Raw genomic sequence first — 25,388 nt, 5'->3', positions numbered from 1 at the left:
AAAAAGAAAAAAAAAAGAACAAATAAAACTAATAATAATGAAATAAACACATGTAATAGCTCTGAGTGGGTTTTTTTTTTTTGATGTTATAGAGAGGTTGAAATGTGACAGCAACAAGCACATTTCAAATCTAATTACTAAAACGTAACATAAATTCTTCTTATGCAGAAGTAAAAGCCCATTGTCACCAAAGCATCTCTAGTATTTGGCCGTGGCTGATCTCCTTGCATCCTCACCATTGTTCACGTTGACCTGTGGGATAGCAGATAGCCGCTTGCCTTCTGGTAGTGTCATTCTTTTAATCTCGATCATCTTCCACATCATTGCTGCCATGTGGCCATGCTTATGCACCCTAAATGACATCCCTGTTTTTGCTGCAGATCTTACTGAGTTGGGTCAATGAGCTGATGTCATGCTTGCCCTTGGCATACAGTTTCATCTTATCCATTAGGACAAAGGGTAACATTTGCCTGTTTTGTCAGAGATCATCATTGTCTTTACTGGAACCAGGAAATGACATGAAAGGAAATTTTAAATATGTGTAGCTTGGATTGGCACACCTATCTCATCCTGATATCATCATTCTTAATAAATCACTTGTCTTAAAAATTTTAGAAATAACTAGTTCAATTCAATCTTTTCTTTTACAAGTTCACAGAACAGGTCATGAGACTAAACTGGTAGCGATCATAGAGACTATTTATATGCCACATCCCGCTGTTATAACATTAAGGGTTTTTTTTTTTCTCTGTTTGAAATTTACGGAAATAGTGCAATAGATATAAAATCACTGAAATCTGGTCTTCTTTCTGTTCACTATCAACCACAGTGTAGTCTACGCACTTGAGAGGAAGTGACAGCACTGGGGCCCCTAAGGGTAGGATTGTTGTGACCAGACTTTGTGCCTGTCACATTGTGACATTTACCAGCAGGGTCTGTACTTACAGAAGAAATCAAATGTGATTGTATAGCATTTGGGAAGAGCCAGGGGTCTAGAAACAACTGTATAATAACTGCCAATTTATACTATAAATGTATAGACAAACACAATCCGCACTACCAACCAATGTAATGTAGATATTTGAGTTAGCCATAAAAAGGGGGAAAATATATTTATCTGAAAGCTTGCAACATTATTGCAACCACTTTGAAATCTCAGACAAAGTCACATTTTTAGACAATAATAACACCTGCAGGGCAAGAAGTAGGGTGTCCTTCACAGCCAATTGTCAAGTAATAACTCACAGATTTCATTTTATCTCAGTTTTCTCTCTCCTGTCCTCCCATTCGGGAAGCAGAGGCACACATCAGGTGTTACATGCAGTGGTCCCTCTTCATTGTTCAGCTGTGTGTTCACACGTTTCATTATGTGATACAAGATTTTACCATGTACGTGTGAAGAATGCAGGAAAAACTCTTGTAAGCAAGTCAGACCTGAAAGTATAGGCAAAGAGTGTGTGGGCCACTTTGGCACATACATAGATACCTGGCAATACTTAGCGATAGGTAAAACTGGAAACATCCCTCATTTCTTTAGATTTTTGTCTCCCAGTGAATCAGACTTTCTAATTTTTTTTAAATGGTCTTGAGGAATAGGCTTTCTTTCCTTTGGACAATGGCTGCTTTTCCACTTTTTTAGTCCAGGCCTTATACCTGAACATTTAAATTGCTTGATAGATTCTTAATCATCCAGATAAGGATTTCCCAAAAGCTGATTCTGTTCATCTTAACGTACCAGAAAACGCCTGTTAGATTAGCAAATAAGACATTTTAAATTTCCCTGTTACAGAAACACACAATTTATACATATAAATAGTATAGACTGCCTTCGCCCATTCTTCTTGCAGTGTTTCTTTTTGTCAGAAGAACCTCCTTAAGGAGTGACCAGTGAAGCCTGTCTTATTTAAGCCTCTGGCTTACATAGTCAAATGTTTTTGTTGATATTAAGGTGTGTTATGGGTGCTTTTAAGTCTGTTAAGTGATTATGAAAGCAAATAACGCACATAAAGCACATATGCTGAGCACAGTATAAGGCAGATTGTGTGCAATATGTAGTGTGTGCTTGGTTTGAGTGTATTTAGTTGTTTCCAGTCTCTGTACAGTCATAATTAGAGCTTGGTTTACATTAATAGCCATGAATCAGATTCATTCCTGACGGGTGGTGTCCTCCAAGGCTGTCCTTTGTCACTTATTCTATTCATAGTATTTATGGACAAGATTTCTAGGTGCAGCCAGTGGGTGGATTGTGGAGGATTAGTTGATCCTTGTTCCTCTTGAGTCTGCTTTTCACAGATGATGTGGTTCTGTTGACTTACCATCAATCTACATTCCTACCTATGTCACAAGCTGTGGGTAGTGACTGAAAGAATAAATTAATGGATATAAGAGATGCACCTGAGCTTCCGGTGAAGGGTGTCTTGGCTCAGGCTCAGAGATAGGTTGAGGAGCTCGATCATTAAGGAGTGGATCAGAGTAGAATCGCTACTCCTCCACATCAAAAGGAGTCAGCTGAGGTAGTATGTGCATCTGACTATAATGCCTCCTGGGTACCTCCTAAGTTATGTGTTTTGGGCTTGTACTACTGGAAGGAGGCATTGAGGCATACTGGAGGGATTCCATATCTGGGCTAGTTGTGTGTTTATTTTAATTTCTTTATACTGCGGTCAAAGTGACCCTGATATATTTTAATTTTATGATTTAAAAACAGGTAAATAATGGTCATTTAGAATTACTGAAAACTAAGTGATCAAAGGACAGTAAATAAGCATTGAACCAATTAAAAATTGTACTCAGGATGAAAGCTGCATGTTTCATTAAAGTATAGAAATATCAGCAAAATAATAATATAATCACTTTTTCTTTAGTTAATATTCATTAGTTAATCAATATTAGCTTGTGGCTCCATTATATAATAGTTAATGCATTTCCTTTGCAAGCAAAAGTCACAGGTGAGGTGTCACAGGCATCTGGCATAAACCTCTGACAAATGAATTCAAATCAACTCAATTATTCACATATCACAACAACAGTCGCCTCAAGGTGCTTTATATTGTAAGGTAGACCCTACAATAATGCATACAGAGAAAAACCCAATAATCATATGACCCCCTATGAGCAAGCACTTTGGCGACAGTGGGAAGGAAAAGCTCCCTTTTAACAGGACGAAACCTCCGGCAGAACCAGGCTCAGGGAGGGGCAGCCATCTGCCGTAAAAGACATGTCGTGGAAGACAGCCAGAGATTAATAACAAGTATGATTCAATGCAGAGAGGTCTATTAACAGATAGTGAGTGAAAAAGGTGACTGAAGAAGAAATACTCAATCCATCATGGGAAGGATTCAGGTCACCTGGTCCAGCCCTAACTATATGCTTTGGCAAAAAGGAAAGTTTTAAGCCTAATCTTAAAAGTAGAGATAGTGTCTGTCTCCTGAATCCAAACTGGAAGCTGGTTCCACAGAAGAGGGGCCTGAAAACTGAAGGCTCTCCCTCCCATTCAACTTTTAAATACTCAATGAACAACAAGTAAGCCTGCAGTGTGAGAGCGAAGTGCTCTAATGGGGTGATATGGTACTACAAGGTCATTAAGATAAGATGGGGCCTGATTATTTAAGACCTTGTATGTGAGGAGCAGGATTTTGAATGCAATTCTGGATTTAACAGGGAGCCAATGAAGGGAAGCCAATACAGGAGAAATATGCTCTCTCTTTCTAGTCCCTGTCAGTACTCTTGTAAAAATGCTGAACTACTCACTGTGACCCCTCACGCCAAGGGAACAGCTGAAAGTAAGTTTTAGGCAATTAAAATCCTAAGACCAGTGGAGTAATTGTTTTATGTTTTGTTTTTTTCCACAGAAGTAATCTTATTTATTAAATGTTTGAAAAAGCTCTGATTTTGATCAAGAATATCAAATTACATGTAGGCATTAAATGCAAATAGTTTCCACCATGTGTAATTTTCAGTGTTGGGTAAGTTACTTTAAATTAGTAACTTAGTTACATTACTAGTTACTTCTATCAAAAGTAACTCAGTTACTTCAAGTTACTCGTTACTTTCAAAGTAACTAGTTACTAGGGAAAGTAACTTTGGTTTTACTCAGAATTCTCTTGTTATTGTGTTGCTTCCATAACTGGATACCCAGCAAGATTGCCAGTCTTCTAGCTTGCTTACTTGCCACAAGTGCACTGTGCCACCTACCAATAGAAAGGAAAAAATAATGTGCATATTTCCACGAGAGAAATCCCACGCCTGGACCGTCATTGACCGCTGCCATGATTCTAGCCTACGTCACAGCGTCATGTGCGCTTTTTACATCCAACACAAAAACTGCAGTCGTGGTGCTTTCGATTGTACTCAGAACTCGGAAATTCTGCCTTCCGAATAGGAAGATGTAGGCAACACCAGACTGCAGATGAGCTGCATACAGGGCTGGTTTGGGACAAAAAAATCAGCCCGGGTATTTTGACTAGAGACCGGCCCGCCATTATAGGAAAAATCATAAAGCCTTTGAATGAAAACAAACACTGTTGTGACAGTGATGTACACTATTTTGATGGTATATATGTATCAATCTATCAATCGTTTGTTGTAAGATTCAGATAATTATTTTTTAAAAGCTAGATATTTTAAATGAGAATAAGAAAGAAAAGTACTTCTTTGTGCCCCCCTCTCCCTGTTAATGCCCTACCTGGCCCCCTGGCAAAACTTTGCTAGACCCGCCCCTGCACAGTTACCAGCTGTCAGCTACGTAGAAAATGATCCTGGTGTTATTTGTCTCTCAGAAACAGTTCATAACTTCCCTTCAACTCATTCATGTGACCTAAAAGGTAAACCTGTTTCTCCATCACCTGTTCAGCTCTGATGATTCAGTAAGGACATCTCCTGGTTTCATCTTCATGTTTCCCTCTCACCAGATAACCAAACTGATATCATGACCAGCAGCTTTTACAGCTGTGGCTCCAGCAAACATCAGCTGATACTAGAAATAAATATTAAATAAATTCTAACAACAGCTGATCAAGCTTAAACGTGCTGCTGTTGTTTAGCGCGACATCTGCTGGTTTCCTCTTTCTGGCGCAAAGTGGGCGATAAACAAACAAGAGAGAAAAGCCGATCAGCTGATCACTGATCAGTTTCATGATTGAAGTAGCAACAGGAGAGGGAGGGGGAGAGAATGAGAGAAGAAGAGGCAGCTGTGCAGCTCCAGCTTTGTGTCTTTTTCATTGTAGCTGAAGTCCGGGACAAACTGCATTCCTTTTCACCTCAATACGAAACGCGTAATATTTTCTCTGAATACGAGACGATTCTGTTTTTTACGGGACGGTTGGCAACTACTAACTAACCTTATGAATAAAATACAGTTCAACATCAGTAACATCATAGAGTCAGAATAACGAAAATAAACTACACCTAAACTTGGTTTATATCTTACACAAGGGACATGGGAGAAAAAAAATTAAGATGAACTTTTTGTATATATTCACTTTTCTTGCCAGTTAAACATGTGCTGATAATCTTTGACAGATATGATTGTGAAGGTGGCATTTGGCGTTAAACGGTGACATGATGGCAAAGTTGTCTTGTTACCCTCTACTAGATTAGAGAACCTCAATACTCTGTGACCCTGAATGAAATGAATCATTGAACCTTACATTTTCACAGATTGGCTTGTCAATTTCTCTGCCCTTATTGGTTAAATTTGAAAGTTTATGCTACACATAGATTTGCAATAATATCTTTGCATTATTTAAAAGCTCCATAATGAATATTGTGTTGCTTCTATTGATCTCAGTTTGCAATAAGATTGGTTTAGACCCAGCAAAGCTGGTCAAAGCCTCTGTTGTTCACGTTGCACTTAAACACACAAACCTATCCACATCCACACAAGAGAAGAAAAGAATCATCGGTGAAAGTGGATGCCATGATTGACTTTGTCTTTTTCTCTTGATTGAACACTGCATTCACTGGGCCACCTCATCCCAATGGGGTATTGGTTTTGTGAATGAAGTGGCCCAACTCCCAGATGACAGTATTGATATGGCCTGGAAGACAGGACAATATTTACGAGCTAGCCTGCCCTTGCATCCTGTGTTGTCCATTAAGCCCCTCTACTCGTAACGCGTGGGTAATGGCCTATCTGTACACCATAATCAGACAGACACACACATCCCCACTGACTGTAAAAAAGCCATCAATATAAGACACACAAACAAGCGCACACATGGCTAGCTGCTGCATTGACACAGCTGCAGTCATTATTCACAGGAGGGGGTCTTGAGTGAATGTGTGTGTGTTTGTGAGGATGGTAGGGGGGATGAAAAAAAATGGCAAGCAGAACTACTATATCTCCTGTGAGGCAGCTGCATCAGAAGGATGTGCATGTAAAACAAATTCAGCAGAGCCGTCAATCCAACTTAGGGCAGCTCACGCTTTCCACACCTTGAGTGCAATTTACTTTAATCTGCACCAATAAGCAATTTCAATCATGACATCTTGTTTGTTTGTTTTGTTGTGCCCGTTGTCCTCCATCAGTCTAATTCTGCAGCGACAGCTAAACCTTTTAGTTAGCAGGAAAAAATGTCCATAACACCTGCTATCACATGAGCAGACACCCACAATGGCAGTTTTAGTGCTTTTGTTATACTTCGCTATAATTTTAACATCAAAACGTTGACGACAAAACTGCCTTCATTCAAATTTGGACAGCCAAGGATATTCTGTCAAGGGCACACTTACTTTCATGTTTGATCATTTTCCTTTTTATTAACAGTATTAGTGTGCCAATATAGCAATATCTTTAAAAAATAAAGCTAATTATTAGGTTTTAAGTCCTTAAGTACAGGTAACTCTTTCCTGTGAATGTCAGTAGGCCGATCTTTTATATAACCCCCGAAACCTTGAATGTTTTTTCTCTTTTGCCAACCAGATCTGTGTTGGCACACTGTTATTTTAGAGTACTTTTTTTCCTGTAACTTACCCAGATGTACACATTTTTATTGTTTTCAACAAGTTTCTGTTTTTACCTCTGAATGCCATGCTGTTACATTCTTGCTTCTCTTAAACAGAAAGTTATATTCACTCTCAATAGAATAGGATACTTTAAACAAAAGAGGATGAATAGGAGGACATCAATATTTATAAAGTACCTAGAAATTCTCAACATGCTGTGAGCCTGGTTCTGCCATAGTGCTCTTCCCACTCAGAAGAAGACTGAGATTGAGATTCTTTTCCTTATATTTTAGGGTGAGATGACTGCAAATATAACTGAACTGAATTTAATTTTAAAAATACCTGTTTTATCAGTTCAAGATGAAGAAATACAAGTGATCCCTGGAAAACACAGTGTGTTCTTTGCAACTTATACATTTGACATCTGATACAAATGTGAAAAATAATGAGCACAGTACTTCAAATTGTTGGAAAAATGGTGCTTGTGTTTTCAATTCAAGTCTAATGTCAGGATCCATATGTATTTAAATCTGTGCAGTTACAGTTTGCTGTCAATAGTAAAGCTCAGTGAAGGATTACACAATCCATGTTCTCATATTATATAAAATATCTACAGATGCTTTTAACATATCAGAATAATTAATATGGTGAACTAAATCGTACCTTAGGTCCCCAACATCTTTTATTCCCTAAAGATAACAATGCAAATATTCTGTTTAATCCTGTTTCCCCATCATCTAGAAATAACTATGGTAATTGTTGTGTGATAACCAGGAATCATGACTGCAAAATGTTGTGAACTGTATGCAAAAATGTGTGAATTAGCACACTGATTAAGATAGGCCTGAAAGCTGAATCTGATTATTAATTTAAATGCTAATTCATTTTCATCATTTTATTAGTAAGAGGAAACTAAGCTAAACTGGACAAAAGGCCAAGAGGTTAAAATATGATGATGTTTTGCTTTTGTTTCCTTTCATGGGTCTTAAAGTGTGATAGGAGCATGCTTATGGGGCCAGAGTACTGTGTATTCTGTGTGTTTATTCATCAATTTAAATTTCTGAACTGCAATTTAAAGAGCTATACCATTATTTTGTCTGTATCACTATATATAAACAGTTTATTTGACAGTGGTGTAATATAAAATAGCCGTAACACCCATGTTTGATTCAGACATGTTTTTTTCTGTCTGGTTTTCAGATGAAGGAAGGAAGGAAATATTATTATGAAATTTAGTAGAAATGTGTAGTTTTACATTTTTCAGCCCTGATTCATGGTCATTATACTAAAAACTAAGTTTCCAGGTAATCATCAGATTTTTTGAAGTTTGCTTCATTAGGTTATTAACAGGGAATCAAATAGATTTGATACTATTAAATAGAAACTACCACAAGTGTTTCCAGGAAATAGGCCACAGCATTAAACATGTTGCCTTCAAAGAAAGAATAATGCCGGGGTATAAGTTATAACTTATGCTCCCCGCATTATTCTATTCTGAGAACTACTGTATCTCAGAGGAGATATAGTACTCCTGCTTGCCTTTATTATATAATATAATATATAATATATATTATATTATATTATATTCGGTATGGCAGAAAAGGCAAATGTAGCACTAGGTTTAGCTGAGGCTCCAGCTTGTTGATTTTCATCATGGGCTGCAGAAGCTTGGCCCCTCCAGGCTACTAGAGGACTCGGGCCCATTTAGGAAAGGTAAATCTAATTAGGAGTCTCTCCAGCTACAAAGCTCTGTGTCACTGCTGGAGGGGAAATGGGTGAAGCTACAGCATCACCGAATTGCTTCTTTGTCACTGGCGCTGGCTAGTGAAAACGTACTTATAGACAGCGTCGTATTTGTATACATTAGTCTGGGATTTTAAAAAAAAGCAGAGTCATGAGTGAGTTTCTCCCTAACTTTAAATGAGATGCTTGAAATGCAATTCAGGTCAGTAGATTTAACAAATCAACATGTATTATGTATATCTAAGGAGAAAAAAAGGAAACTACAAATTATTTTATAGTGCTATAAATCCTGGAATCGAAATATTCATTTTTCCTTTATTCCAAGTGGCCAGTAAACAAAACAATAAACTTATTTGTGCTATCTGTGACCAGTTCTCCGACCACTTATAGTGATTGATGAAAATCAATCACCACAAGTGGTCTCAGAACTCTTTGTGAAAATTTATCCTGCTGAGCATATCTAATATGACAAACACAATAGATATTTGAATGCATCCGGACCACAGTCAGACTTATCAGATATGACATTTAGAAAAGCACAGGATGCTTTCAAAAAAAAAGAAAGACCAATAAAGATGTAAAACACGTGTACCCTTGAGCACTGATATGTATGGCAGAGAATAATCAACAAACACTTTAAAAGGTTAAAGCCCCTGTTTGCTTTGAAATAAGCTATTGAGAGTTTGAGTTTCTCTCAACATCTTTCCTTACCATCATAATCTGCTGTTCCTCTTCTAAATGGCCATTGAGATTCATTTGACACGTGTAATGTGTCTTTTTCCAATGAAAACTATGATTAGTTTAGTCTTTGTGCCTGATTTAGAAACCTTCAATCACCTTGCTGTACTCAGTCATAAACATGAAATTACATTTGCACATTGTGTGAATGTTTGTGCCTCTGCAAGAACAAACTACGATTGAGGCCAACAGCCTAGATGACTTAAAAACTAGAATGAACTAAAGTGTGATTGGAAAGACTCCAATAATCATAATGGGGTTACAGCAGCCTGCTGGTAGTGTGGGTAATGCGTACGGTTATGTCGCTGCCACAGTTGTAATTATCGGCCACCATGGCACCAACGTGATGACGTCAGTCAACATCAACCATTGAGCTCCGCTTTTTCAACCTCACCCCCACCCCAAGAACATTCTGTGTCACTGCTGTCATTACACATGCAGAAAGAGGTAATAGAGAAGCACTCTGGATGATTACTCATTCCACTTGGCAGCTGTATTTTAATACATGGAAGGACAATAACAGTCATCACTAGTCATACATTCTCTTTAAAAAAACAAGGGGTAAAAAGTGTGTTTGAGTCATTAAATATAAACTATAAATTAGTTAGATCATGCTTCCTTTGCAAAATATTAACTTCTTAGAGTTTTAAGTTAATGTCATTGCTATAAATATTGAATTTTTTCTCCTTATCCAGCCGTCCATCCATCCATCGTCTAATTTTCTAACATTTAAATTCAAAATCTCTCATAAGAATTGATTTAGTTCTACCTGACTCTGAAGGCCATAATACAATAACATAATAATAATACTATATAGGTATTTACAAAGGTTTGTGGGTGAGATTGGGAATGGTGAGATGAGGTGGTGGGATACTGGCTTGCACTCACAGCAAGAATGTCCTGTGTTCAGATACACTTGTTGGCATGTTCTCCCCAGGGCTGCACAGTTCTCCTCCCACAGTCCAAAGACATGCAGGTTAGCTTAAGTAGCGATTTTTAAATTGGGTGTGAGTGTAACCTTGAGTGGATGTTTCTATATGTGTTAGCCCTGTGACAGACTGGTGACCTTGCTCAAGGTGTATCCTGCCATTTGCCCTGTGACTTCTGGTATCAGATAAGCAAAATGCACTTTGAAAAATGCAGCAGTGTCAGCAAAGCAGGTAAAAAAAGGGCCTATATTATGAAATGATGAATGTCAACAATATGGGTTCAAAATGGTTTATATATGTTTTATAAAAGCAGTCTAGCACATTGGTAGGCTTTAAATTTAGCAGCATTCAAGTGCTTTGGTAAGTAACAGTGAGTGAAACTTTGTGTCCACAAGAACTTCACAGGACAACTTCCTTATAAACAACTTTTTGAGGAACTGCAAGTCACAAAATGTATTTGTGATTTATTATTTTTTCATTATTTTAAGTTTCAGTTCCGTCACACTACTTTCAAACTGCAAAGACCACCTGCGATATTTGAAAGCAAGGAGGGCAAGAGGTTCTTTTTTTGAAGAAATGTGATTTTAGTGAAATATTGTATAAAACATGATAGACTTAGTGTTTCACTGCTATTGATTTATCTAATAAGTGAAAGATCTTTATTTGTATCTTTATTTGTATCTCCTCACAGGCAAGAACTAGTTCTTGCCTGTGAGGAGATACAAATCCCTTGGAGGCAGCATAAGGAAGGGCATCATGTTTAAAAAATCTTCCAAATCAAATATGCAGAGCTACCTGCTGTGGTGACCCCTTGGGCACAGCTGAAAGCAGCTTTTCTTAATACTAATTCTCAAACTGTGGGGCAGGTGCTACTGATGGTATCAGTCTTACTCTAATGCATACCGTACACGTAGAAGATGAGAAACAAATTTAAAAAGAAAAAAAATGTAATCCTGAGAGGCACTTACTGTTGCTTCAGTCAGTTGCAAAGTTCTTGTTGCACTTTTGTAATTTTTAAGGTTTGGAAACATTAAAACACCCATTTGTTTTCTGCATGGACTCATATACCATATACCAGCCATATTGGATTTGAATACACATCATATAAATCAAATAAGTACACATTCTTAAATGCAAGTTCATAAGGGTCTTGCTGGCTACAAAGGAGACACTACAAGCTGATGGCCTCATTTTGAGGTTGTTTACCCAACAATATTACAATTAATAGGGCATTTATTTTGTTTCTCTTCTCTTCATCAACTAGATGAGTCCATTGACCCCCACACAGGTGACCAGCATTGTTTAGCAGAGAGAGAGAAAAGAAATGTGGAGGATGATGAATAATAGCCCAGCTGGTCGTGTTAGCTGCAATTAGCCCGTCTGAAGTCCCACAATTATACAGCTGACACTCACAAAGCCACAATGCTGCAGCTGAATCAATACATAATTGTAATAATTATCATCCTGGTGTCATTTGTGGACACATCCAACGCACATCCATAGAGGTAGTGGCTCTTCAAGTGCAATGTTTCTAACAAAAGGTACCTCGATACCTGGTATTCAACTCAGCAGTGATGATGAGTCAGCCCAGCTAAATGCTGCCAAAAAGGACTTTCTTTGCTGTTGAGCTACTGTACACAGTGAACAGGTGTGAGCCAAAAAGAGGAAAGAATATCACAATCAACAAAACCTCAAAGTCAGATCATTTACAAAGTTTTTCCAAACAGTTTCCAAAACACTCTGATACCCTGATATTTACTCATTTGTGCCCTGCTTGATAAGTACATACTGCACGTGGCCAATAGGAATTTCTAGAAACCCCTGTAATCATTTAATGAATTTAAATGTAGTATTTTGTAATTTAGAGTTTCTGTTTTCTTTGCTTTAGCGTTAAAATACCAAGACTACCAAACTTAATAATCAAGAGCCCATGTTTGATGACTGTGTCATATCAAACCTGAGGCTGCCCTTTAATTTTGGTATAGATGTAGATTTAATCAACTTTAATTAATTTGAATTGAAAATGGAAACAATGCCATAATTGTTTTAAAAAAGGAGGAAATGTTTACATTTCAATAATTTTTACCTTCATACTGGAACAACCCTAACTTTTCATTTGACTCATGGTCCCTCCAGTCAGGAACCCATAGGCTACTGATGACAATAAGACCCTATCCTTGTGTTGGTCAGTGTCGAATCTATGTCTGAGACAACTGCAGTTCCTTTTGGCCTCCTTTTAATTCAGTTTTAAATTTGTGGTTGACCAGTGACTCTGCTGTTCCAGAATTGGTGTTTAACACTATTTGCGTTGTTCCTGAGTTCAAACTGACAGAAGTGAAGACTATTCCTGAGTCAGGCATTGGGTGCCATCCATTGTACCCTCCTTTAGTATAGGGGACACTGGACCATCCTTTAACAGAAAAAGAGCTATGCCTGTTTCATAATTCCTGGCAACATATTATAAGACTGTCATAAAAAGCTGTTAACATTACCATAACCAGACCCTGCAAACAAGACCCTTCTTGTCAGGAACTGCTTCAGTGATCTTTCCCATAATCCACGAGTTTCTTGGTGCACAGTTATCCACAAGAAGAATGACATCTCCTTCTGCAACGTTTCTTGATGCTGTGGCCCACCACTGATGTTCCTGGAGTTGCAGTAGGTACTTTAGTCCATGCCTTCCAGAATAAGTTGGACATATATTGCACCTGTTTTAATCCACATCACGAGTAGAGGTTATCTTGGTCAAACAATCCTGGAGGCAATGATGGTTTTGTTTTCAACAGCAGGAGATGTTGAGGTATTAGAGCTTCTAAATCACTGGACACCTCTCTGATTAGTCAGTTGTTGATGATCCACTCTGCCTCGTGTAAGACTGTATGAAGGCATTCTTCATCAACAATCTGCTCTCTTACAGTGGAGCTCCACCATGATGTGAAACAGTGGAAGGGTTCAATGTCCACTTTATCCCATGTTGGTGGAACAGATCTTGAAAGTCCAGTCAACAATGGCTGCCTTTAGGTCACTGAGCCATTTCTGTACAGCTCAGCAGAATGTTAGGCCAAAATTCTACTGGAGTGCAAAGAAAATCATGACCCAGGTCATGTTTCTCATAAATTCACCTACTCTTTCACCTACAGTCAGCCTGATTCTTGTCTGTACTAATTTGTCTCTACACATGCATGCCAGAGATTTTCAGGATAGCTGAAACTCTGTTTGCCACAAATGTACGGAAATGCGTGGCCTCATTCTGGAGATACTTGAGTACCACCATACTGTCCGTCCAAAATATTGATTGTGCAAGGTTAACTTGTAGCTCTCTTCTCAGGACACCATCCATCTTAACGGTTACTGTAGTAGCAGTCAGTTCCTGACAGGGTATGGTAGGAGGCCTGGGAGGCGTCACTCTGGACTTGCCCATCATGAATGTACATCGTGTCTCATTGCTTGCGTTACACAGGAGAAGGCAGCTGACTGATCCATATACATCCTCACTTGTGTCTGGAAAGTGATGCAATTTTGCAAAGAGACAATTTCCAAAACTTTCCGGCTTGAGACATCTTGCAACTACAGTAGAAGTGTTCCAATGCAGAAAGACTAGTCAGACCACTGCTTCAAATTCTCAGCCAGGCCATCTTACCACCCAATCTTCAATCTGCACAATTTCTGACGGATAGTTTTTGCTGGCAAAACCAGGAGTGCCAAAATGCTTGATGGATCACAGACTGACCCAATGACAGAAAGAAGTCCTCTTCTTGGCTTTGACCAGGACGGGAACTATTGCAAGTGTGCAGTCATCTTCTTTTTCTCATTCATCTTTTACATCCAGATAAATGACCCATTACATTCCAGCCTTTGTAATGAAATTGCATTTCTTTTCCTCATTCTCATTTATGTCTGCATGGAACTTTACAGTAAGAACACATGATGTGAAATAAGATGAAAATTTTGTAGTACATATTTGGGAAATTACAGGTTGAATATGTCAGATAGCCATGTTGGATTTTCTGTGTGCAGCAGTTTTCTTTTTCTTGTTCTTTAATAATTATCCTTCACACCTTTCCTTAAATTGACAGCTCTCGCTCCAGGCTCTCTGCCTCCCTTGTAGCTTGTCCTGAGTCCAAATGTGCTACCTCTGAGGGTTCTCCTTTCTCATTGCAGGCCACTTGCTTCACCTTGCTTTTTCCTCATCTTTTGTTTTTTTACTTTTGTGTTTTTTGTTGTTTACCAGTCCACCACTTATTCCTGGTTCTTCCTTTAAGCCTGGTTTCCTTGTTTCCTTTCGTGTGTTTTTGTTACATAGATTTCATCATGAGATCATGAAAATTTCAATTTGAAAAATTAGCTCAATTAATCAATTGATTTTTCAATTAAAAATGAAATTATCATGGAACTATTTTGATGACTGAGCGAATTGCTTGATTTATGAAAGCATCGAATCTTGACAAATTGCTGCTTTTATCTAACTTTTGGACACATGATTTGATGAAAATCTGACCTGTTGTTTAGAATATGTTTAGACTGCATGAAAATAGTTTGAAGAGTTTGAATAGTTAGGCTTTTGTTGCTGACATGACCATAAATCACTAAAAAGTGTTTGGGGACTAAAAAGCATGACAAAGTTTAAGTTTTATTGTCACTCATGAAAAAGAGCAGAAGTAGGATTTGTGGGACCTTGTATGATGTAGATGTACAGACACTTGAAATAACAGGCTAACTCCTTAAAAGACAGAAAAGACAGAGGCTACTCAGGTCAGAGCTATTCCCCTTAATGATCCCAAAGTATAATGAATTTTGTATTTGGCTTTGAAAAAATGTTAGAGGCCTCTGATTAAATGTCATCTTACACAGGCAAAGAAATACAAGAGACAAGAGACAAAATCCAGAGTGATAGGTTCAAGATCAGGACCAAACGATGGTCTGGCTGGAGAAATGGGTGGTGGAAGAGGAGAAGCAGCAAGGGGATGGCAAGATGGTTAAAGAGAAGCTTCATTAAAGTTGTGGCTGGGAGGAAGATGAGGGCAGGTTTAATGTGAGCTAAGCAGTAAACATGACAGGTTGGCAAATAGCTACTAGTTAGTAAGGAATGGCCTAAATCTAAGAACTGGACAGCTGGCAGGTGGACACAGAGTAGTTATCAGCTCGGTGAGGCTCGCAATTAGTGGGCAAAGCATGAATTAGATCAGAGATGTAGTGAAACAAGGATTACTCAGCTGGCTGAGTCAGCTTGACCTGGTTAGATTTGCCCATAGCATTAGTGTCACTTATGCTAACTGAAAGATCTGGTAAAGAGTGGAGAGTGAAGTTAGTGCATATGTGCACAGGGACTTGATTAGTGGCTGCGTGTATGTAAGTTGACTGGATGAGCAGTAACAATTGCAATGTCCTGTTAGAAAGAGAGACAAAAGAGGGGACTAAGAGTTATCGGGGAAGGGAAAACTGTAGAAAACAATAAGAACGAGGGGAAGCTACAGCCATCGGCACGGAAATGGCTAGACTACACCACATCACTTCAAAATTAATGGCTAGATTATTTCTAGCCATTAATTTTGATGTCAGAGCCAGGCTTTCTGTTACATAAATAGCAGGGGAAATCAAGAGTGCTTTCTCTCTATGTGATGTTCAGTGGGCTATGGTCTTGATAAATTGGGCTGACACAGGAAGCAGACATTTGGAGGGAGGAAAGGCATGGATATCAGTTTATCTTCATCCTGATTCAGCCTGTAGCTCTGCTGTCCTTCCCCAGACACACTGAATTTGGTTGTACTTAAATAAACTTGGGTTTTATCTCTAGTATTTTGGAATACAATTCTTCTCCAGAACACTCTTCTCTATTTTGAGCACCACGATACTTCATTCTCTGAGCTACCAAATTCCTTTTTTTACACTGACATGTACTCCAAATGTTTTTTGTTTGCTTGCAATTTTAACACATTTTTTTCTTCACTTTTTTTTTTTTTAAGAATACAACTTTTAATCAATATCACATCAAGTAATCTTTTTTGCAGCTCTACAGTTACATCTGGAATTATGTAGACAGTGATGCTCTTAATGAGTTTGGCTTTGTATGTCACCAGAACAGATTTCAAATTAAACAACTGAGATGTAGATGAAATGCAGAATTTCTGCATTAATTAAACAGGCTGAACAAAAAATATATTGAAGATTTAGGAATAATAATTCTTATACACATATGTCTGCTAGCACTTCAAATATAATTGAACAAACCGTCATATATTAAAATAAATTGTGTTTTAAATACTTTAAATTTTTGCAGACAATGGATTTCTAAAGTCTGAATCCCACTCAGATAACCAAAGAAATGTGTTTCACGTCCTTTCTCTAAATTTGATCCTTCCTCTCATTCCAGTAAAGATTGAACTTAGTTCCTGCTATCCAATATATTCTCTTTCAGAGTTAGCCTGAGTTTTTATTTATTTATTTTTTATTATTGAAAAAGCTTAATTGATTTCTGTTCTTGAGAGGGATCACTGATCATTGGTTTGCCTCTTCTGCTGAGGCCTCTGTATTTACTTTAGTGAAGTCAGTACTTGAACGATGTTACACCATCCTCTTGAAAGTATTCTTTACTTGAATTAATGTAAGGTAGTTTTCGCTACCATGGAAGTGATCATGTGACCATACACCACTGCTTTTTTGTGCTAAATCCATATCATTTTGTGTAACCTAGCTCACCAGTGTTTTCTGCTTTGCACAGGATGTACCAGACTGTTAATTTCAACACTTCTAATGTCCCAGCTATCTCTCTGTTGGATTTTTTTTCACATGCAGTATAAATATTGCCTATTTCACTTGCTTTGAGGGGTCTTTTGAGGATTCAAGGCAAAGGTTTCAGAATACAATCCTTGCAATCATTTCCTGACCTTTTACCTGCTTAATTTTTAAATTATTAATGAATAAATAATTTATATGTGTACATGAAACAGCTTTACAGTCATTTGTTCAACTACTTTTGGCCCCTTGCAAGTGTAATTTGCCTGAAGAAAGAATTAAACTACATGAAAGACATGGATGGAAAAAATAGTATAAAATTATTCCTATCTCTGGATAAATGTCAACCTTATGTCTATTGCCAAGTCTTTTGTGTCATGCCACGTTCTAAAAAGGTCATGATACGGAGAAAAAAAATACATAACTAGCTTCTTTACAAAAAAAAAAAAGATACACCAATTTACTGTTTCCATGCAGAATTGTAGGCTCACAAAAAGGGAATGGTAGTATCTATCATACTGTCTGTTTGTTTCAGGTTTCTTTACTTCTTTAGACTAGCTCTCCTTCAATTAAGGAAGCAACCTGCATTTTCTGCGCCCAGGGCAACATCAGTGCTCTTTAGCATTTTGAGCCTGTGTGTTCGGGTTTAAGTAAGAGTCACACTGGGGCCCCACCTGCCTCCTCTGCAGCCTTGTATGGTTGCTGCTGTGAGAGCAAGTGGCAAAAGGTCCACAAATAATCATTTTACCTCTTCTTGCCTCTGGGCACTGTACATCACTCACAATCATGTTAACCCCTAAAGTCGTCAGGCAAAAGCGGTACAAATTCACTTGATATGGCTTTTGCTGAGGTAAGAAACAGAGCAGGCAAAACAGGAAAACAATGCGTTGTTCTTTTTCTCTTCTGTCTGTGCATGTGTTTCTTTTTCCTTTTTTTCCAAATGAAATCTAATTTGTGAGGAGCTGTGGAGATTGGATTGAGCTGATAAAGTGACTTAATTTTCCACAGTTGACTTTTCTCTGGTCTAACCTTTACGTAAAGCCCTGAGGTCAAAGCTTTAATTATGGTCTAAAAATGACTACAGTGTATCCAACTGCTGCTTGAATACAACACACAGCTTCACCTTACTTATTTAAATTTTAATGACGTAAACAACTTAATTAAGAAAACGGTATATTAATTTATTCATACAATATACTAAAGCACATTATTACATTTTGCAGTTCACTTATTTCTAATTTTACCCTAATAACTTGAAACATGTTTGCCTTTTTTACCTGCCAAATTTCGAAAATATAAGTGCATTTATAAAGGCCAATGAGAATGTGCCAAACATTTGCAAAAAAGAGCTCTGTCTCAAACTATACAGCACGCTCCAAATTGGGATGAGACTGATAGATTCTGCGCATTGATTGATTAGATTGAGATTAGCGTGTTTGACGTCAGAAACGGCAAACAAATGATCCCATAAAAAGGGGAAACCTGCGTGGTGAAAAAAAGAAAAGAAAAACTGTGGGCACACAGCACCGACTGAGAGGTTTAGAGAGCGCCAAAACCATACTACCACTTCTGCCACAGAAGCTAAGTCAATACAGACTTCCGAGCCTGAAGATGCCGCTTTCAACCAGCTCCACATCCTCCACAAAGAGCGTCCGCAGAGCAGCGTCCGAGCTGGAGAGATCTGATTCCATCACGGTAAGAAATATTTTAGAAAACACAAGTTTGTTTTAAATTACAAACAGAAATCTGTGATTGTCTGTGGAGTCATCTGTTAAAAAAATACTTTCAATGAATCACGGAAACTGTTGTATGGCACAAAGAAAACTTGGCAAGATGTTCATTACGCAGCGTCGCTGTCTGGCGCAAATCTCAAACGAACAGCTTTTAAAAAAATAAAAATAAAAAAAAAGCCCCTCAGGAAAGAAAAACAAATCCTGCACGTTTCAATTTTACAGTTGAAATCAGCTAAAATGTGTGCTGTGGTCGCTATTTACTCTTAGATGTGTCGTACGGTTTACCTTGATTGCATTGCCGATCTAATGCGCATTTGGAGATGTAAAGCGCACCCATCAAATATCAAGGGAGACATCCAAAAAGTAAGCAAAGCCCATCAGTTACGTCCATGTGGTGTCGTGTCTGTCTTTTCTTACTGTCTTACAGTTAAATCGTAACAAGCAGAACTTTAATTTCTCTTTTTAAAACAGTCTCCAAGATTCGTCGGTAGACGGCAGAGCTTGATCGAGGACGCGCGCAAGGAGAGGGAAGCAGCCGCTGCAGCGGCAGAGGCTGCAGAGGCCAGTGAACAGATAGTGTTTGAGGAGGACGATGGAAAAGCACTCCTCAACATTTTCTTTACTTTAAGAAACTCCAAGACACCTGCGCTGTCGCGGACACTCAAGGTTTTCGAGGTAATCCATCACAATTTATTCTAATAGAGTTTTAAGGGGTAACTAAATATTTTAAAGATTTATTTTGATTTATATGTGACTATTTATTTTGTTTGTTAATAATTAATTTATGAATGCTTCATAAATTCACACTAAGCTACTGGATTTGCTGTTTTGCAAAGATTCCCATTGGTCGGTATTTGTGTCTAGTTGGTAATAATACAGTTATCAACATTTGCACTCTAATATTGTAGCTATGACCCATTTTCTGATGAGACAACAGGGTTGCAATAAGTGTGGGAAAATTAAAACCGGTTTTATAGTAGGTAAGTAGTCAAGAGGAATGTTCACAACAAGGTAATTGTAAAATGTTTTTTATGTTAGTGGAATATAGTGGATATGTAAAGGTTGAATAATATTTTATTGGCTATTGTTAAAGTTGGTTACACATTTTAGTCCCACAGAAGTACCGAAAAAGGTCATGGAAGAAAACCATTTGGAAAAAAAAATATCTATGTGTTGTGCCTTTTGTTGTGAGTGCATGATTTATTTTAGAATTTAAAAAAAGAAAGGGGGGGGGGGGGGGGGTATTCCATGTTTTGAACAGGAAAGTGTGCATCCAGAATCAGTTATTGTGCTTCACAAATACTTCTCACCTCTGGATCTCTGCTACCACAGTCACATCTCAGCTTGCTGACTGTATTTCAGACATTTGAAGCTAAGATTCACCATCTGGAGACGCGACCATGCCGGAAGCTCAAAGACACCCTTGAGGGCCTGGAGTACTTTGTCCGCTGTGAGGTGCACCTTTCAGATGTCAGTACCCTGATCAGCTCCATAAAGAGGAATGCAGAGGATGTCAAAACCACCAAAGAAGTCAAATGTAACTGATAAAATAATTGTGAAACATTTTACATAGTCTGTAGAAGTGAGCAAAAAACAGAACAGTTTATTTTTTTCTCCCTGTTTTCTCAACTAGTCCACTGGTTCCCAAAGAAAATTGCAGATTTGGATAGGTGTCATCATCTGGTCACCAAATTTGATCCAGACTTAGACCATGACCATCCAGTAAGTAATGACATTGCCAAGAAGAAGAAATAATTGAATAGAAATAACTGTCATTACTGGGCTTGTTATTTAGTTGGTATATTTGATTTAAACAGGGCTACACAGATCCTGCCTACAGACAGAGGAGGAGAATGATTGGTGACATTGCCTTCAGATACAGATAGTGAGATGGGCCTTTTCGTAAATACTGCACACACAACCATAAAAAGTAGACATAAAATTGAAATGTAATAATTGTGTGCATATGTTTGTCCTCAGTGGGCAGTCGATCCCCAGAGTGGAATACACAGAGGAGGAGATTGGCACATGGTAAGGGGCTCTTTCACGTTAGTTTTTAATATTGATAATATAAGATATGAAAAGTTAAGTCTGAAGTAGCAGTGAGCATAAAATTATAATTTACAATGAACACAAAATGTTTTTATCTATTAAAATACGTTTCATAGTTATGTTGTTTTACTGTCAACACATTGTGGTCTACCCACCAACCAATGAGTCATTTGCATATGATTTGTCTTTTATGGATGCTTCGGTAAATTAACTTCAGATGGAGGGTGTCACAAGAATAAACTTGAGGTGACAGCTCGAGCTTGTCTGAATAAAAAACATATCCATGAGAACAAAGTGTTGTTTGCAAGTCAATAGATGTTTACATTTTACTTGAACAGTTTAGGACAAAAAAAGACACTAATGAATGAATTTAGTCACCAGACCAAGTAGAAAAATTATAGCAACGTGCTTTTTCATAAGATTTATATGATACAAGAAAAACACAGCATAATAAAAAAGAGCTCTATAAATATGATGTAAGAAATAAATTGCTTGAAATAGTTAAACATTGCAGGATAAATCCAATTTAAACACTGTTAATTAGCAGGCGCATAACACTAACCATAACTCTAAAACTACACTGCAGTTCTGCTTATTTACAGTTTTTCCAAGATTTTGATTTTATTAAATGAAATCTCAATTTTTATGTAATTAAATCTTGATTTAGGCGAGAAGTATATTCAACCCTGAGGGACTTGTACACCACCCATGCCTGCAGTGAATACCTTGAGGCTTTTCGTCTCCTAGAAAGGCATTGTGGGTACAGCCCAGACAACATTCCCCAGCTGGAAGATGTGTCACGCTTCCTCAAAGGTAAAAATGGGATAAGACAAAATGAAAAGAAAAGATACGTAAATACAGACGCTTAGCGAATGTAGACTCCACCTATCAGGGTTTGATTCTCTCTCTCTCTCTCTCTCTCTCTCTCTTGCTTACTGTCGCTTCACCACCATCCCCCTGAACACACATGCAGAGCGCACAGGATTTCAGCTGCGTCCAGTGGCGGGCCTGCTCTCAGCCAGAGATTTTCTGGCCAGTTTGGCATTCCGAGTGTTCCAGTGCACCCAGTACATCCGACATGCTTCCTCCCCCATGCACTCCCCAGAACCGTGAGTACTACTGTGACTCTTTTGGCTTTGTGCTTCAACTAATTATAAAGTATACAATCAGAAATAACTCCATAAAAACAAATGCAAGTGAAATTACACATAGCATCTGCTAATAGCAACAACAATTCATATTAAAAAGCTGCCATATGCAAAACCTGTTGTGTTTATGTAATTATTTTAAGATTCAATATGTTTTTCTTTAGAGAACAGGCTTGCTTTCATTCTGTAATTGTTATGTAATCAGATTGAATTTCCAGTTTGTGATCATAAAGTCTGCATCCAATCAAACTGAACTGTGTGGTGTTTTTCATTCAAGATCAAACATTGTCGTGAATTGAAATAACTTTTGCTTTCTCTTCAGTGACTGCGTCCATGAATTACTGGGCCACGTACCCATGCTGGCTGATCGCACTTTTGCCCAGTTTTCACAGGTTAGTGCTGAAACGATTAGCAGCCTTACAGATCATTCAGTTCTTTTGTGCTATTTAGCAAGAACTGATCTATTATTTTCCACAGAACCTTGGTTTGGCTTCACTGGGGGCGTCGGATGAAGATATTGAGAAACTGTCCACAGTAAGACTTTTGTCATCGAACACAAACAACACATACAAACTGTATAAAAATTACTGCGGTGAAGTTTGGGGTTGAACCTCATGTTGCCAGCCCATCTCCCAACAGAGACACACACACACACACACACACACACATGCTCCCACGCTTCTTAGCCTGGGCTTCAAGCACGAACTGAGATACATATCCCATATAGTAAACAATGGAATTAACTATTGCTAAAATATCTTTCAAAATGCATTACTTTGGACAGCCTCTTGTCTAAAATCTAACATGTAAATAATGCACTGATTGTCCATACTTCTTCTCAGTCACCTCCTTTCTGTTTTTCCATCAGCTGTACTGGTTCACGGTCGAGTATGGCTTATGTAAACAAAATGGTGAGGTGAGGGCTTATGGAGCTGGGCTGCTTTCCTCTTATGGTGAACTTGTGGTACGTTCAAACGTTTTTGTTTTTTTCCTTTAATGCAGCACACACAGACAGCTGTGAGCTAATTCTCCATTTTTTTAAACTTCCAGCACTCTCTGTCTGATGAACCAGAGACAAGAGAGTTTGATCCAGAGGCTGCAGCAGTGCAGCCCTATCAAGACCAGACATACCAGCCTGTTTACTTTATTTCTGAGAGTTTTTCAGATGCCAAGGAGAAATTCAGGTACTGCTCTTTATCGTACCAGACATACACATACATAAGAACATACAGAACTGATAAAAAAATGTAAAAAAACAACAACGAAAAACAACAAAGAGAGGGGTTATGTGAGGACGAGGTCAGAGAACAGCCAGCCAACCCCCGAGGCCACAAACTATTGTAGGTCAGCCATAGCAGCCAGAAGACAGCTGTTCCTAATGTAGTCTTCCTTACCAAGGCAAAACTCTGGAGTTTTATTTGGCAAACACATCAAATGCTGCCCTGCAAAACAAGTAGCTTAAGTGAGTGTTTTCACAATATTCAGCCTCTAGTAGAATGCAGCACATGACATCCCCAACACACTGGATGAGAAAATACCCGCACTGGAATGTTTGAAAGAGAAACATTGTGAGAACATTGTGAGCATCATTACATAGGAGTGTTTTCTTTATGTTGTGGAATCCACAGTCTCAATAATTTGCATGCATGTACAACATGACAAATTATAACACAAGGACAATTTGCAGGCATGGTTGCTTTAGTCCATACTTTCAGTTGGAGCATAAAGACAGCCCCATTTGAGATCTTTAAGTTTCTGACTTCTTTACATCTTTACAATTTTGACCAGGGCTTATGTAGCTGGCATCAAGCGTCCCTTCTCAGTCAGATTTGATCCATATACCAGCAGTGTTGAAGTACTGGACAACCCAGTGAAGATCCAAGGAGGCCTGGAAGGTGTGAAGGATGAGCTTAAAGTGCTGACAGACGCCCTAAGTGTGCTATCGTGATGATGCGCTGTCTTTCACCATCCGCCTGTTGTTTGCTTTTCTCTCTGCTGAGTCCACGCTGTTGAAGATTGCCAATGTGTTCATATTTCTGTGCCGTACCTGCTGTATGAATCTGAGTTTTGCTTGTTGTGGTTGGCTGGTTTGCCAGCAAGGTTGCAACCATTAAAACCTCAAAACTCAGCGCTGACAAAGTATCCAAAGATCTTAAATGATTGCATTTGTGCAATGATGGGGTTTTACTGACTGGACCATTCATGCTTTTAAAGTTTGTTGTTTGAGAAATCTAGAGTCACATCAAGGGGAACTCTGATAATGAATGTATTAAAAGAAGACTATATAAGTATGGTATAGATATTTTGAAATTAAAGAATTATAATGGTGTATATTTGGATCATTCATTTTATTTAGAAAAAAATCTGTAACTGCTCTGTCAAAAGCTTTATTTTCCAAATATGTGAATTTAGCATTTGAGTAATTAAATCCATGGCTTTCATATGCTGTTCTTGTCTTGAATTGTGTATTTTATGCTGGTTTCGTCTTGCAGTGTAAATGCATAATAAAAAAAAGGAGGGGGGGGGAGAAAAGAAAACACAGTTTCTATGTAATAAACTATTGATTACAAACTGTCAGATAATAAAGAACTGCAAATTAACATTTCACTATCGTTTCTGTGATTTATCAAGTTTTTATTCCTACACTTACACTAAAAATATAAATAATAGTATTATATTTGATAGGTTTTTGCTCTTATCGCTGATGGGAAAACCTAGAAATACTTTTGCATGAATTATTATTTAACGACACCTGGCTGCTTCTTGCTTTACATTTGTCTATCGCAAGAGGGAGCTGTCTAGCTGTTTTAGCCTGCCTCGTCATAAAATCACAGCATATTTATTGAATTTGTTTGAGAGAATAAATCTTCTTAAGGTTCTCTTCCTGTCACCAATCTCTGTTTTGAGACGTTATTCGGTCTTAAAAACAAGCTAAAGCTCACAAACAACCTCAAGACATTTTAATGACACTAAATGCACTATAGAAACTCTATTTAATGTGCTTTATTGAAAATAAATAAATAAATCAGAAATCAGCCATTTTTGAAACTGTTATTCTGCATAATCATCGCTTAACTGAGTAGAAAAGATAATATATAAATTAAGTTTATATATTATCTACTTTTAAAAGATCTACTTTTTACAGCGTGTGCTGTTTTGAAATAACCCCGAGAAAAGCTGTGCATAAGAGAGAAAAGTTAAGCTGTGAAAGAGAACACGAGTTTGCTGGGACACGCTTCCTTCTGTTCAGGTAAGAAGATGCGATCAAATCCAGGATTCAACATTCCAGCACAAAAGCTGGAAAGCCGAAAGCTGGAGGACAAACAAACGGAGGTACCGTAACCAGACCAGCAGGTGTCAGTATGAGT

General features: G+C 38.0%; 1 protein-coding gene across 2 annotated transcripts; it reads left to right on the top strand.

The window, feature by feature from the left end:
- Window positions 1-18,598: 18,598 nt before the first annotated feature.
- Window positions 18,599-24,627, top strand: th (tyrosine hydroxylase). 2 transcript variants are annotated; one of them, XM_063481211.1, is made up of 14 exons: window positions 18,599-18,782; window positions 19,088-19,183; window positions 19,292-19,495; window positions 20,183-20,357; window positions 20,454-20,542; window positions 20,638-20,705; window positions 20,801-20,851; window positions 21,540-21,685; window positions 21,846-21,981; window positions 22,343-22,412; window positions 22,498-22,554; window positions 22,889-22,984; window positions 23,071-23,204; window positions 23,809-24,627. In XM_063481211.1, exons 1-14 carry the CDS (start codon window positions 18,699-18,701, stop codon window positions 23,966-23,968), a joined length of 1,566 nt encoding a protein of 521 aa, XP_063337281.1. In that variant the 5' UTR covers window positions 18,599-18,698; the 3' UTR covers window positions 23,969-24,627. The 2 variants fall into 2 exon arrangements, with proteins under 2 accessions (XP_063337281.1, XP_063337280.1); XM_063481210.1 differs by lacking the exon at window positions 19,088-19,183.
- Window positions 24,628-25,388: the final 761 nt, after the last annotated feature.

This window comes from Pelmatolapia mariae, linkage group LG7, assembly GCF_036321145.2.
Source record: "Pelmatolapia mariae isolate MD_Pm_ZW linkage group LG7, Pm_UMD_F_2, whole genome shotgun sequence".
Classification (NCBI taxonomy): Eukaryota; Metazoa; Chordata; class Actinopteri; order Cichliformes; family Cichlidae; genus Pelmatolapia; species Pelmatolapia mariae.
The sequence above is the reverse complement of the archived record's forward strand: the minus strand, read 5'-3'. Positions and strand labels throughout refer to the sequence as shown.

Coding starts and splice junctions, on each gene's coding strand:
- th (XM_063481211.1), top strand. CDS start 18,699: ATGCCGCTTTCAACCAGCTCCACATCCTCCACAAAGAGCGTCCGCAGA. Junction 19,184..19,291: donor TCAAGGGAGACATCCAAAAA/GTAAGCAAAGCC, acceptor TTTTTAAAACAG/TCTCCAAGATTCGTCGGTAG. Junction 22,985..23,070: donor CCTCTTATGGTGAACTTGTG/GTACGTTCAAAC, acceptor TTAAACTTCCAG/CACTCTCTGTCTGATGAACC.